The sequence below is a fragment of the Opisthocomus hoazin genome, chromosome 8 (assembly GCF_030867145.1).
Source record: "Opisthocomus hoazin isolate bOpiHoa1 chromosome 8, bOpiHoa1.hap1, whole genome shotgun sequence".
Taxonomy (NCBI): Eukaryota; Metazoa; Chordata; class Aves; order Opisthocomiformes; family Opisthocomidae; genus Opisthocomus; species Opisthocomus hoazin.
In genome coordinates, this window is record NC_134421.1 from 72,975,480 (window position 1) to 72,988,581 (window position 13,102).

The 13,102-nt window shown below is 51.8% G+C and overlaps 1 protein-coding gene across 2 annotated transcripts in view; it reads left to right on the forward strand.

The window, feature by feature from the left end:
• Positions 1-1,273: 1,273 nt before the first annotated feature.
• Positions 1,274-13,102, forward strand: part of TASOR2 (transcription activation suppressor family member 2) — a 53,918-nt gene continuing 42,089 nt past the window's right edge. For both annotated transcript variants that reach the window (XM_075428569.1, XM_075428570.1), the window contains exon 1: positions 1,274-1,471. In XM_075428569.1, coding sequence (XP_075284684.1) covers positions 1,429-1,471 — 43 coding nt within the window. In that variant the 5' untranslated portion in view covers positions 1,274-1,428. The remainder of the gene's footprint in view (positions 1,472-13,102) is intronic.

Consider the following 13,102-nt stretch of genomic DNA (forward strand, 5'->3'; position numbering starts at 1 on the left):
AGGTGAGCATGAAAGGGGCTGAGGGAAGAGCCAAAGACAGGCACTGAAGGGCTGAGGTAAGTAGGGAAGGGGTAATGGAGGACCTGAAGACAGGCACCAAGGCGTTGACGTGAGCATGGAAGGGGCTGAGAGGAGAGGTGAAGATGGGCGTTGAGGTGAGCATGGAAGGGGCTGAGAGGAGAGGTGAAGACAGGCACCAAGGGGCTGAGGTGAGCAGGGAAGGGGCTGAGGGAAGAGCTGAAGATGGGCATTGAGGTGAGCATGGAGGGGGCTGAGGGAAGAGCTGAAGACAGGCACTGAAGGGCTGAGGTAAGCAGGGAAGGGGTGATGGAGGACCTGAAGACAGGCACCAAGGCGTTGACGTGAGCATGGAAGGGGCTGAGAGAGCTGAAGATGGGCATTGAGGTGAGCATGGAAGGGGCTGAGGGAAGAGCTGAAGACAAGAGCTGAGGTGAGGAGGCAAGGGGCTGAGGGACGAGCAGAAGACAGGCACCAAGAGGCTGAGGTGAGCAGGGAAGGGGCTGAGGGACGAGCAGAAGACAGGCACTGAGGTGCTGAGGTGAGCAGGGAAGGGCCTGAGAGAAGAGGTGAAGATGGGCATTGGGGTGAGCATGGAGGGGGGTGAGGAAAGAGCTGAAGACATGCATCAAGGGACTGAGGTGAGCAAAGGAAGGGGCTGAGGGAAGAGCTGAAGATAGGCATCAAGGTGTTGAGGTGAGGAGGCAAGGTGCTGAGGGAAGAGCTGAAGACAGGCACCGAGGTAAGGAGGGACAGTGCTGAGGGAAGAGCTGAAGATGGGCATTGAGGTGAAATGGAAGGGACTGAGGGAAGGGCCAAAGACAGGTGCTGAGGGGCTGAGGTGACCATGGAAGGGGCTGAGGGAAGAGCTGAAGATGGGCATTGAGGTGAGGAGGCAAGGGGCTGAGGGAAGAGCCGCAGACAGGCGTTGAGGCGAGCAGGGAAGGGGCTGAGGGAAGCTCCAAACCGAGGGGCTGAGGGACAGCCCGAAGCGCGGGAAGTTGCCCGGGCCGGGAGGGAGGCGGCGCTGAGGGGCAGCCGGGCAGGGCCCCGGCGCGGCGGCGGCGCTGACCCGCGGGAAGAGGAAAGCGGCGGGCGCGGCCGCGCTCTCTTTCCGGTTCAATTTTCACTTTCTGTTTTTCCCTCCCTCCTTCCCTCCCTCCCTCCTTCCCTCCTTCCCTCCCTCCCCGCCCGCGCCGTCCCTCCCCGGCGCCCTTTTCACTTCCTGGGGCCGGCGGATGGCGGCTGCCCTCAGCGCTCCCCCCCAGCGTCTCCTCAGCCCGCCGGCCCGCCCGGCCCGGTAAGCGCCGCGCCCTCCCGGGGCCCCGCCGGGAGCGGAGCAGCGCCGAGGGCCGGGCGGGGCGGCCATGAGGGCGGCGTGAGGAACGGAGAGGAGGGGGAGCCTCGGCCATGGGCGAGCGGCGGGACGAGGAGACCGGCGGGCCGGGCGCGGGTGAGCGGGGCCCCGGGGGACGGGCTGGGGGGGGAGCGGCGGGAGGGCGGCCGGCTCCATCCCACGCTTCGTGTAGAGAGAAGAGGCCGAGCCGGCTTGGCACCCAAAACCGGGGCTGCCTAGCCCCGTGGGGACGAGCTTGAGGGGGGTCCCCGGTCCCCGCTCCTCGGGTGAGGGGGAGCAGCCCCCAGGCCAGGGCCAGAGGCTCCTGCCCCGATCCCCTGGGGGTCTGGAGGCCTCCGACACCCAGAAAGAAGCTTTTTTTTACTTCATGGCGCGCCTGCGACACCCAGAAAGAAGCTTTTTTTCACTTAATGGTGCCTGGAGGCCTCCGACACCCAGAAAGAAGCTTTTTTTTGCTTAATGGTGCACCTCCAACACCCAGAAAGCAGCTTTTTCTACTTCATGGCACCTGGAATCCTCCGACACCCAGAAAGAAGCTTTTTTTTTACATCATGGCATGCCTCCAACACCCAGAAAGAAGCTTTTTTTACTTAATGGCACCTGGAGGCCTCCGACACCCAGAAAGAAGCATTTTTTCCACTTAATTTTCACCAGCTGGCTGTGGACGCGTTGGCTTTCCCAAGCTCCTGCTGAGCCCAGGCCTTTTTGGTTTCGTGGCTGCACGCACCTCAGGCCTGTCCTTGGGTGTTCGACGCAGGAGACCTCCAGGAGCGGGGTACGGCGATACGAACAGGCAATACGTGCTGCTCCCTCCCTGGGACCGGCGTGGGGAGCTGGAGGCTGGAAGGCCTCTTCGCTCCCTGTTTGGAGCAGCTGCGCTGCCTGGCAGGGCTGGAAATCGGCCACAAAAGAGGGGGGAAAATAAATATGCTTCTTCTCTGGTCCCACACAGCACTGCTCCCAGGTTGTCCTCAAACAAATTGACCCGCAGAGGCTTGGATAGGAGCGGGGCTTGCCAAGCTGTAGGTCTGCACTCCCTAAGGGGGGTGGGGTAATCTGGGGTAGACGGAGCAAGCCAGAGGGTGGATGGCACAAAGGAGGGTGGGTGGCACAAAAATAGTTATAAAACATATTCTTTATTCACAGAATCACAGAATAGTAGGGGTTGGAAGGGACCTCTGTGGGTCATCTAGTCCAACCCCCCTGGGAACCAAGCTGTTGTTTTTTTCTAAATGTGGAAGAAATCCTGCCTGGCCCAGAATAACCAGTAGCCCGGTGTTTTGGTGCTCATCATGGATCCAGGAGACGCTGGGTGAAGCTCTGCTCTGTAGGGGATTCAAGTCAGAACATTAACCTCACGGTTTTATCCCAGGCATCCGGTCGAAGTGGATGTTTCTCAGTGCTGCTCGATAGATCTCGTTACAGTGCTTATAAGAGACTGGTAACAAGCAGGGAGACAAACACAGGGTTCTACTGGCACTAGCTGTTCTATGGTTGAGTCTGGAAGTTACCAGTCTGCACTTGAAGGAATTTGTTAGATATAGTGGGTTGTCAAGGAAATGTCTGATCTCAGAATTGCTGTTTTCCAATCAAAAAATCATTTTGTCAGAGAGTTCTGTATCTGCTCTGATAAGAAGAGGTGTAAGTACTTGCCTAGGACCGGAGACTGTATTACCCAGCTCTGAAACTGGTTTTACATACTAGTTTCGTCTATTTTTAGTGTTCCTCTTAAACCTGGCAGTTTTGGGCAGTAGCAGAGCTAGCTGAAGTGTTCCCCGCTCCCAGATACTCATCCCCGATACTCCCTAACATCTGCATCCCACTTGACTTCTGGCTGTGCACTCTTTGTGCAATCCAGCACAATCTTTGTGCAATCCAGATTGCTATCTGGGTTAAAAATAGCCTCTTCTACTTTATTTTTTGCTGCAGTTTGCTGATTTTCTTCATTACAGAGCCCCAGCTGTGCCAGGAGGGGAAGAGAGGAGCATCGGGGCACGGGCTTGTGTAGTCACTGTAGCCACCCACCGAAATGCGGGTGGGATTACAGCTTTGGTGGAATTGGGCTGGGTTTATTACATGAAATATGTATGTTGCTCACTCTGGCACCTGCCAAAGTGACCAACTGATAATTCTTGGTTAGAATCGCTTTGAGACAAGAAAATGAAATGTTTACTATTTTTGCCAAAAGCTATTTTTGCGCAGTTTGTCTTTTTTTGAGTTGGGTTTTTTTTTGATGGTGAGATAACTACCCACTAGTTCTGATGGGGTGTTTGGAGTCAGTGTGCGTGGGGATTTTAGTACTTGGCTTTGGTTCTGTTTTTATTTGAAACTATGAGTGCGTCTTGGTAACTTCCACAGCCAAAGGGTCCATAGAGAGCATGTGGTTAGAGCTCTGTTGTCGTATCAAGCAGAACAAGAGACCAATGGAAAGAAAGTCAACGCTGGAAGGAGAGCATCTACAGAGAGAGCAAAAGTAATGCAATGAAACAAGCCTAAGGAAGGATATAGCCCCGTTTGGGAGGCTTTCAGGCTTGCTCAAAGGCAAAAGGAGTAACTAACTGGTGGTCTGGAGTGCATCTGCAGTATTTCAGGCAGGGGAGCTGTATTGCCTGCTTTTTCCAGCCTCAAACAGGTTTTTTTTTCTTTCTTTTCTCAAATGGAAAGTACAAGTGGGAGCTCTGCCTTGGGGAGGTTGTTTTTAACACAGGAATCGTTGCTGTTGCTCTCACAAGGCTGCCTCTGTGTCGGGAGACCCTGGACATCGCTGCAGGGCACACAGACGCCTTGACATCGTGTGGGCTTTAGATCCACGACGTCCCCAGCGTTGATTTGTCAGGGTTCTGGGAGGCAGCGGACGAACTCCAGCTCGCGTGGCGGCAGGCTGATGTTTCGTGGGAGGGCTGGATGTTGCTCTGCGGGTGCTATGTGGTTGGCTGGGTTTCAACATGTGGGTTTCGACGTAGCATCTGTGGGCTGCATGCAAGGGATCCTTGAAATGTAACCTAGCGAAGGCAAGCCCGTCATCAGAGGGTTTTTAATTTGCTGTGCACTAGTCTGCATCTCTCCCACAAGGTCAAAGAACATCAAGTCTGGCTGTCTTATGCCATCAGGCTGCTGCACTAGGGTGGAGAATCTCTTGGCTGGCTGGTTTTGCATGGAAAGGGTTGTCTTTAGTTGTCTAACTGCTCAAATACCTGTGCTGGTGCTAGATTTGGGGAGAGTCGATGCAGACACCTGCAGCTCAGTGAATCCACAACAAGTGACAACCCTGTATAAGATGATAAGAAAGCTGTGGTGGGACAGGGCTTTGAGGTGCTGAGGTGAAAGGCAGCAACAACTGCCTGTGCGATGAATTAACGAGGGAAAACCTGTAATAACCACATCCTCAATTATGGGAGCAGCTGAAAGTAACAGGAAGGAGGTTATAAAACTAAAGAAATGTTACCTGGAAGCTTTCGCTGGTGTAGAACTCCTACTCTGAGTAGATTTTTCACCAACATCAGAGTGGGGCAGGTGTCACTTTGTCCAGACAAGGATGGGTCCCCCCATCTCTCTGCGACCTGTCCTAAGGCTGCATCACCCTCCAGGGGAAAAATTTCTTCCTCAAGTCCAGTCTGAACCTCCCAAATTGCAGCTTGAGGTGTTTCCCCATGTTTTTTCCATCTGTCGGTGCCAGAAGAGAGGCTCCATCATCTCTGTGACTCCCTGTCGGGTAGCTGTGGGCTGCAGTTGGATCTCCCAGGTTTCCCCCTCAAGACTAAAGTCCAGCTCCGTTGCTCTCTACGTAATCAGCTGTGGTCTTGTTGGGGCTGCCTTGTCTGGGTAGGAATTTAGGGCACCGTCTGAAACAACCAGGTTTGCTGAAATTTCTGATGACAAAGGGTTTTTTTTTACGTAGTGTAGGAACATAACTTTCCCTATCCGTGAAGAAACTGATAATGTTTTCTCCCCAGTCAACTAGGTGCACTCGGATATTGCTGTGAAATTAAATCTATGTTGGCAGAGCTCAAGTGGAGCTGTCTGTGTGAAGGCTGCCTGTCCTCTGGGCAGAGTGGTAGCTGCCCTGAGAGGGTGCCAGCGGTTCCCTGCATCACCTGGCTCCTAAAAGTGATCTAAATAAATACTGTCAGTCTCTGATATTGCTATGAAAAGCATTACAAAAGCTCCTGCAGCCTAGATATCTGCATTCCCAGGCTACCTGATTCCAGAGGTGATTTAAAATACAATCCAGCACTGGGGTTTTCCAGCTTAGCAGCAATCACCTTGTCTCTCTATGGAAGAATGTTTTAAATACATCAAACCAGGAGACTGCAAAAGATCCCGTCTCATCCTAAACAGGGAAAAAACTCCCAGGTTTAAGGCCAAGGATGTTAATTTAGGGGAGTGGAGCTGCATCAGCCTGCTTACTTTTTTCAGCTAATTGCAAAGGTTAGAGAGCCGTACCATCAAAAATTCGCCCCTGCCTGGCAATTTGAATGCTCGGTTCTTCTCGGGGAAGACGGCTCCAGAGTTATGAGAGCTCTTGAACCTCCATGCGAGCCAACCGCTGTCTTTCTGAGAGTACGAGGAGAACAACCGCTGCAGAGGGGTGGTTGGTAATGATCTGTTACCGTGATTTACTTGCGGGAGGCCTGTAACAGTTGCAGGATAGTTGACTCGATAAGTTCCTGGTCTTGCTCATGAAAGCACCTCGTAGAGTAAGAGATGTTTCCTGCCACAGTCACGTTAATGTGGCAATGGAAATCCATCATCCGGTGTCAGCCTGGCTCCACGCTCGTTGGAGTAGGGTTTAAACCTCGTGCTAACTTAATGCGCTGTCCGGGCTGAGACCGAAGATCCATCTTGGCTGGTATCCCGACTCCAGGAGTGACCGCTTAGGGAAAAGCGTGTGAACAAAGGTACAGTGCTCTTTCTCCTGAAAATTCATGCCATTTGCGTACGTTTGTGGCTCAGGGACTTCCTGGGGAAGAGGCTGGAGTCTTTGCACTTAATAGAGGGTTTTTTTTTCCCCACAGAGCTGATTTTTGAACTCATCTGCAGCATCCCATGGTGAGACCTTCAGAAAATGCTGCTTGTTGTTAGAGCCCTTCCTGGCTCTGCCGGGCAGCCCAGGATACAACCTGTGCCGCTTTTTCCACCCCCGGCGGGAGGCTTTTTCCCTTTTCATTTACCAACGGGCTCCCTCCTCATCTCTGCAAACAGGTGCCTCCATCAGCCCAGTTTAAACCAGAGGTCTTATTCTGGCTGGACCAGGAGCACAAGCCTGCCCCAGTAATCCATCCCGTGCCCAACATTTTCCTCTATTGTATGTAATATCCAGGCTGCGTTGGCTCTGTTGTGCATGGTTTAGATCAGATTCGTTAATGCATGGCAGGTTCAGCCAGCTCTGCTTATTAGCAGCCCGACAAGTACAAGGTCAGAACAGTTGTGTGTGTTTCTGAGTGGAAAAAACAGGATGGAAAAAGCGAGAAAGCAAAAGAAAAAGATGCTGGGAAGCAGCAGAGCTGTAAAAGACACTGATAATGGCAGGAGCAGCAGGAACAAGGCACTTTTTTGGTGTAGGAGGGTGTATTTTGAGATTGAAAGGGTTTGAAGAACCTACACTAAAACACAAAAGAGCCCTTGAGAGGCTTGAATATGCCAAGGCAAATGATTTTCTGGGTTGGTGCCATGCTAACCGTGCCCTGGACCGCTCCCCGTGGGCATACGGCACCTGCTTCGTGGTGGGAATAGCTGTGCCGTGCTGCACGGAGCGGTCTCTGGGGTCTGCCTCGGGTGATCAGCTTGCACATACACCTAATATCAGGTGGTGTGTGAGTGGTCTGTGCTACACCTCCTTGCCCAGTTACTCCCAGAGAGTAGGTGTAAGCTTAGTTTATTTACATCATGTCATTAACTGAAAATACTTTACAACAGTCAGAAGCATCTGCCATAGTCAACATCTTGTTACTTCACAGACATGACGCGTTCCTGCTCCTAGGCGTTTGTGGGAGATGGCGATTTTTGGCTTAGTTTGGCTTAATTTAGCAAAGGTTTTGGCTTAAACTGAAAGTGGAAAGTGACTTGTGTGCTTCAGCAGTAATGAGCCAAGACTCTTTGCAAAAGAAGTTTGTCTGGGCAGGCGTAGCGGTCGTGGTCACAGCCTGTGAGGGTGAGCTGACCTGCAGGTGGGTGAAGGCCGTGACTGTGGGGTTCTCGGGACTCTGCAAGACACAAAGACACGAAAGTCTGTGTTTCTGAGAATTTCTTTATTACAAATTACTAGAAAACTACTGTTAGTAAAACCATATATAAATATATGCTACATATATATGTATATATATAATGTACATATATAAATATATGCTACAAGACACTGCAAAATTACCACTGGGAAAGCAAGTGTGTATATATATTATGAGAGTAAAGCAAATATATATATATACATATTACAAGTTATGACAGAATTCCATCTATGTGTGCAACTGTAAATGTATTATGTGAGGTGTCACTGGTGTAACACTCACCAAACAGTGGGGCTAATCGGTGATGGAAGAGTCTCACTTCAAAGGTGATCCGTGTCACCGAGTCCAGAGTCAGCCAGGCGTCCCTAGTCAGGGTCTGGTCTGTCCGGGAGATCTCATGCTGGGCAGCTCTTGCAGAGAAACTCATTTTGGGTAGGTAGCGAGTTACTTTTTACACTTTTTTTTGGTGTGGAGACAGAAGTGTGTGTAGGACATCAGTTCCCAGAATAGTTGTTGCTGACTTCTGTTTTCGTGGAAGGTCAGTTGGTTATCTCAGTTTCTTTGTCCTGCCACCTGCTCCCCATTAAGGAGGTTTTGGCTGAGCTTATCAGGGATGTCTCAGGACTCCTGGCTATAGAGACATCCTTCTTGGTCAGTATGTTTACCAGCTCACCTTTGTGGCTGCTCCACGAGCAGGATGTAGTTAAAAGAAGTCTGCAGTTAAATAGCCGGTCAAGCGAGTAGGTTTTGTAATGCAGAGTTAAAAGGGAGAGTTCATATAATTGTCACAATAATTACTGCGTGCTAGAAATTAGCTAAAGAGTGAGAGCAGCAAAATAGGGATGGAAGAGTATGAAAAGAAGAAAGAAAGTGGCCTTCAGCAGAGCTGAAGGAGCAGGGAGGATGATCTCAAGGAGTCTCAGCTGGCAGTACGTGAACTGTTGATGGTACAGAGTGCCGTGTGATGGTGCCAGAACTGATGCTGCCAGTGATGCCTGCTGTTACAGCTCACACTAACGACGGGACCCAGCCAGGAAAACGGAGGAAATCCTGGATGAAGAGAGGCAACATGGAGAAGGGCTGTGGGAAGGGACCGTGCGGGAGCAGCTGTGCTGAGGACAGGTTGAAAGCCCCATAGGTGAGCGGTGTGGCTGTGTTCAGCGTGCACCGTGCTGGGTTGCAAACTTCTGGAGATTTGACAGCATTCAAATGTCTGCAGCAACTGCTACTAAAATTTTAAGGTAAAAAAAAGACCAGACAGGAAACCAAACCTTTTTCTCTGTGCAAGTAAGTGGTTCAAAAGCCATGGGTTTTCCTCCTGGGTTGCTTTTGGAAGTCTCTGCGTTGTGAGGCCATCCGGAGGTCACATGAAGATGAATGAGCCAAAAGAGGATCCTGGTTTTGGGAATTATCACCGAATCACAGAATGGCAGGGTTTGGAAGGGACGTGTGGGGATCATCTAGTCCAACCCCCCTGCAAAAGCAGGGTCACCCAGAACAGGCTGCACAGGATCTTGTCCAGGCGGGTCTTGAATATCTCCAGAGAAGGAGACTCCACAGCCCCTCTGGGCAGCCTGTTCCAGGGCTCCGTCACCCTCAGAGTGAAGAAGTTCTTCCTCATGTTCAGCTGGAACTTCCTGTGCCTCAGTTTGTGCCCATTGCCCCTTGTCCTGTCGCTGGGCACCACTGGAAAGAGTCTGGCCCCGTCCTCCTAACTCCCACCCTGCAGATATTTAGAGGCATTTCGAAGGTCCCCTCTCAGCCTTCTCTTCTCCAGGCTAACCAAGCCCAGCTCCCTCAGCCTTTCCTTGTAGGAGAGATGCTCCAGTCCCCTCATCATCCTTGTAGCCCTCTGCTGGACTCTCTCCAGTAGCTCCTCATCTTTCTTGAACTGGGGAGCCCAGAACTGGACGCAGCACTGCAGATGGGGCCTCACCAGGGCAGAGTAGAGGGGAAGGAGAACCTCCCTCGACCTGCTGGCCACACTCTTGTTGCCATTGGCCTTCTTGGCAGCCAGGGCATGCTGCTGGCTCATGGTCACCCTGTCGTCCCCCAGCACTCCCAGTCCCTCTCCGCAGAGCTGCTCTCCAGCAGGTCAGCCCCAGTCTGTACTGGTGCATGGGGTTGTTCCTCCCCAGGTGCACAACCCTACACTTGCCCTTGTTGAACTTAATCAGCTGCTTCTCCAGCCTGTGTCTCTCAGCCTCGTCTGGCCCTCCTGACGGGCATCCAGCACCTTCGGGAGCCCTGAATCGGGAAGGGTTAGGGTTAGGGTTAGGGTTAGGGTTAGGGTTAGGGTTAGGGTTAGGGTTAGGGTTAGGGTTAGGGTTAGGGCGTGCAGCTCCCGGGAGCGATGGGCCGTGTGTGTCTGTCGGTGGGGCACGTCCACCCAGGCTGGCTGTAGCCAGTGCTTCGCAGAGGACAGGATGGGGCCCACTGAGACATTTGCAGGCGCAATCAGGGAAGAAAGATCAAAGGAACTGGCTTTAAATCTAGAAAAGGAAGAGGAAGGAGTAGGTTAGCAGCCTTCCAAGGAATGTAAGGCTCTTGGAGGATGACTTCTGCACAGCCACAGCACAAGGGAAAGGTCAGCCTTACTCCCAGCTTTGGCAACTGCTGTTAATAGCTGCAAAGGTGACTGGTTTTTCTTCCTTGCTGTCAGGGTAGGGAGTCACCAGGACAGGCTGTGAATCCTGTCCCCAAGGATTTCAGGGCACGGATAACACACCGTGTAGGTTCAGCTGGGCCGTGCTGGTGCAGAGCTGTGCTGGGTTTCTCCAGCTCTTCTCCAGCCCTCGGTCCTGCGATGCATCTCTGCTGTCTGACCGACCCCATGCAAGAAGTCGGTCCTGTTCCCTGAGGATGGTGCGCGGTGGTAGGACCACGTCCAAGCTGCTCGGAGGGGAACGGCCACTTTCACTTTTACTTCTGGTTTAGGCACTTTCAGTTTCACCTCCTTGAAGCCTGCGCAGAGACTGTCAACGGCCTTCTGCTCCCACAGATGAAACCTGGATGTGTCAGGGTTTTGCGTGCATTTTTGTCAGCCCAGACTCTTCCTTAGGGTGAGAACGGATCTGAAGAAGCCCCTTAAATCCGAAAGGGGAGATGAGGGTCACAGCAAGCTGCCAGGCTCGGTGCTGTGCTCTAGGATTGCTTCATCCTCCTGGGGAAGCTGAGGAAGTGTGGGCTGGATGAGTGGTCGGTGAAGTGGATAGAGAACTGGCTGAATGGCAGAACTCAGAGGGTTGTCATCAGCGGCGCTGAGTCTAGTTGGAGGCTGGTGACAAGTGGTGTCCCTCAGGGGTCAGTACTGGGCCCAGTCTTGTTTAACTTCTTCATCAACGACCTGGATGAAGAGTTAGAATGTACCCTCAGCAAGTTTGCTGACGACACCAAACTGGGAGGTGTGGTAGATACACCAGAAGGCTGTGCTGCCATTCAGCGTGACCTGGATAGGCTGGAGAGCTGGGCAGAGAGGAACCTGATGAGGTTCAACAAGGGCAAGTGCAGGGTCCTGCACCTGGGGAGGAACAACCTCATGCACCAGTACAGGCTTGGGGTGGACCTGCTGGAGAGCAGCTCTGCGGAGAGGGACCTGGGTGTCCTGGTGGACGACAGGTTAACTATGAGCCAGCAGTGTGCCCTGGCTGCCAAGAAGGCCAATGGGATCCTGGGGTGCATCAAGAAGAGTGTGGCCAGCAGGACAAGGGAGGTTCTCCTTCCCCTCTACACTACCCTGGTGAGGCCTCATCTGGAGTACTGTGTCCAGTTCTGGGCTCCCCAGTTCAAGAAGGATGAAGAGCTACTGGAGAGAGTCCAGCGGAGGGCTACAAGGATGGTGAGGGGACTGGAGCATCTCCACTACGAGGAGAGGTTGAGGGAACTGGGCTTGTTCAGCCTGAAGAAGAGAAGGCTGCGAGGGGACCTTATAAATGCCTACAAATATCTGCAGGGTGGGTGTCAGGAGGATGGGGCCAAGCTCTTTTCAGTGGTGCCCAGTGACAGGACAAGGGGTAATGGGCACAAACTGAGGCACAGGAAGTTCTGTCTGAACATGAGGAGGAACTTCTTCACTCTGAGGGTGACGGAGCCCTGGCCCAGGCTGCCCAGGGAGGTTGTGGAGTCTCCTTCTCTGGAGATATTCAAGACCCGCCTGGACAAGGTCCTGTGCAGCCTGCTGTAGGTGACCCTGCTTCGGCGGGGGGGTTGGACTAGATGACCCACAGAGGTCCCTTCCAACCCCTACTATTCTGTGATTCTGTGATTCTGTGATTCATCTCATCTATTTATGTATTACTACTGCAACTTATTTTTTTTCCCCTTTTGTACTTTCATTTTGTCGCTGCAGCTGATCTTGCAGGGAGGAACAAATGTTTGAGTTATCATCTGCGAAATAGCTTTTTATGTTGCATTTCCAAGAGCTTCCCAGGCTTTTTTTAAAAGCCTTTAGCTTCTACCCCTGAAAGATACTGAATATCTGATGCCATTGCTGTTTTAACACACCGCACCCTCAATATGTTCTATGCCCAGTGGGGTGTTTAAACTCCGTCATCTCTCTTTATCAACTCAGTGTTTCACATACTCAGCATGGAAACACACGGCGGGCTCCCAGCTCACATGTTTAGAGGTGGCCTTTCTCATTCTCCAAGACCCCGAATTTGTCGATGATGCAGAGCTGTAAAACGCTATCAGTAGGAGGAGCGGAATATCGCGCCCTGGAAAGTGAGATGGTTTGGAGTAGCAGCTGTGAAATTAAATAGCATCTGCTGCAGTCCTGTGCTTTTGGGACGTGAGGAGCAGTCGAGGGAGCTGGGCTTGTTTAGGCTGGTGTAGAAGATGCTGAGGACGGGACTGTCTTTCCTCGGAGGATGACTCCAGACACAAGCGTTGTGGTGTTCCAGCAAGAAGCAAAAATGGGATGTTATCTTTGGTCCAAGCTTTTGAGCAGAGCTGTAAGCTGGGACGTAATTCCCTGATCTGATTTCTGTGGGGAGCCTGAGCTCCCTCACTGCTGCTTTGAGATCCACAGGATGCAAGAGACACAAAGCAAACTGAAAGGCAAGTGAGGAAAAAAGTGAGCAAACTTAACATCCCTTTCTATACTTATTAGGTTCAAAGAGAGAAAACACTAATACTGAGAGAGAACTGGAAGACCTTAATTTTTAATTTTTCTGTACTGGAGGGCCAAATTGCGTTCACCCAGTTTTTCTGCTACTTCTAGTGATTACAGAGGCATCACGTGAAAGTGGGAGGCTTAGAAAGGGAGTACAGGAGGGCACAAAAGACCCCAGAGCAAGACTGAGAGACGCAAAAGTACTTTTAAAGACTTTTCCTTTCTGTGCTCCCAGTTTCCATTCCCACCTGCCCTCTACATGCTTGTCTTAGAATCATTTTTAAGAGCTGTTTTTATACTGTTTCCCCCCACTTTTTGCCTTGTCTGGATTTTCTTTTGCTTGGCACGGTGCAGAGACTGTCTCCCTTCCCCTGTTAAGCCCCATAGTGT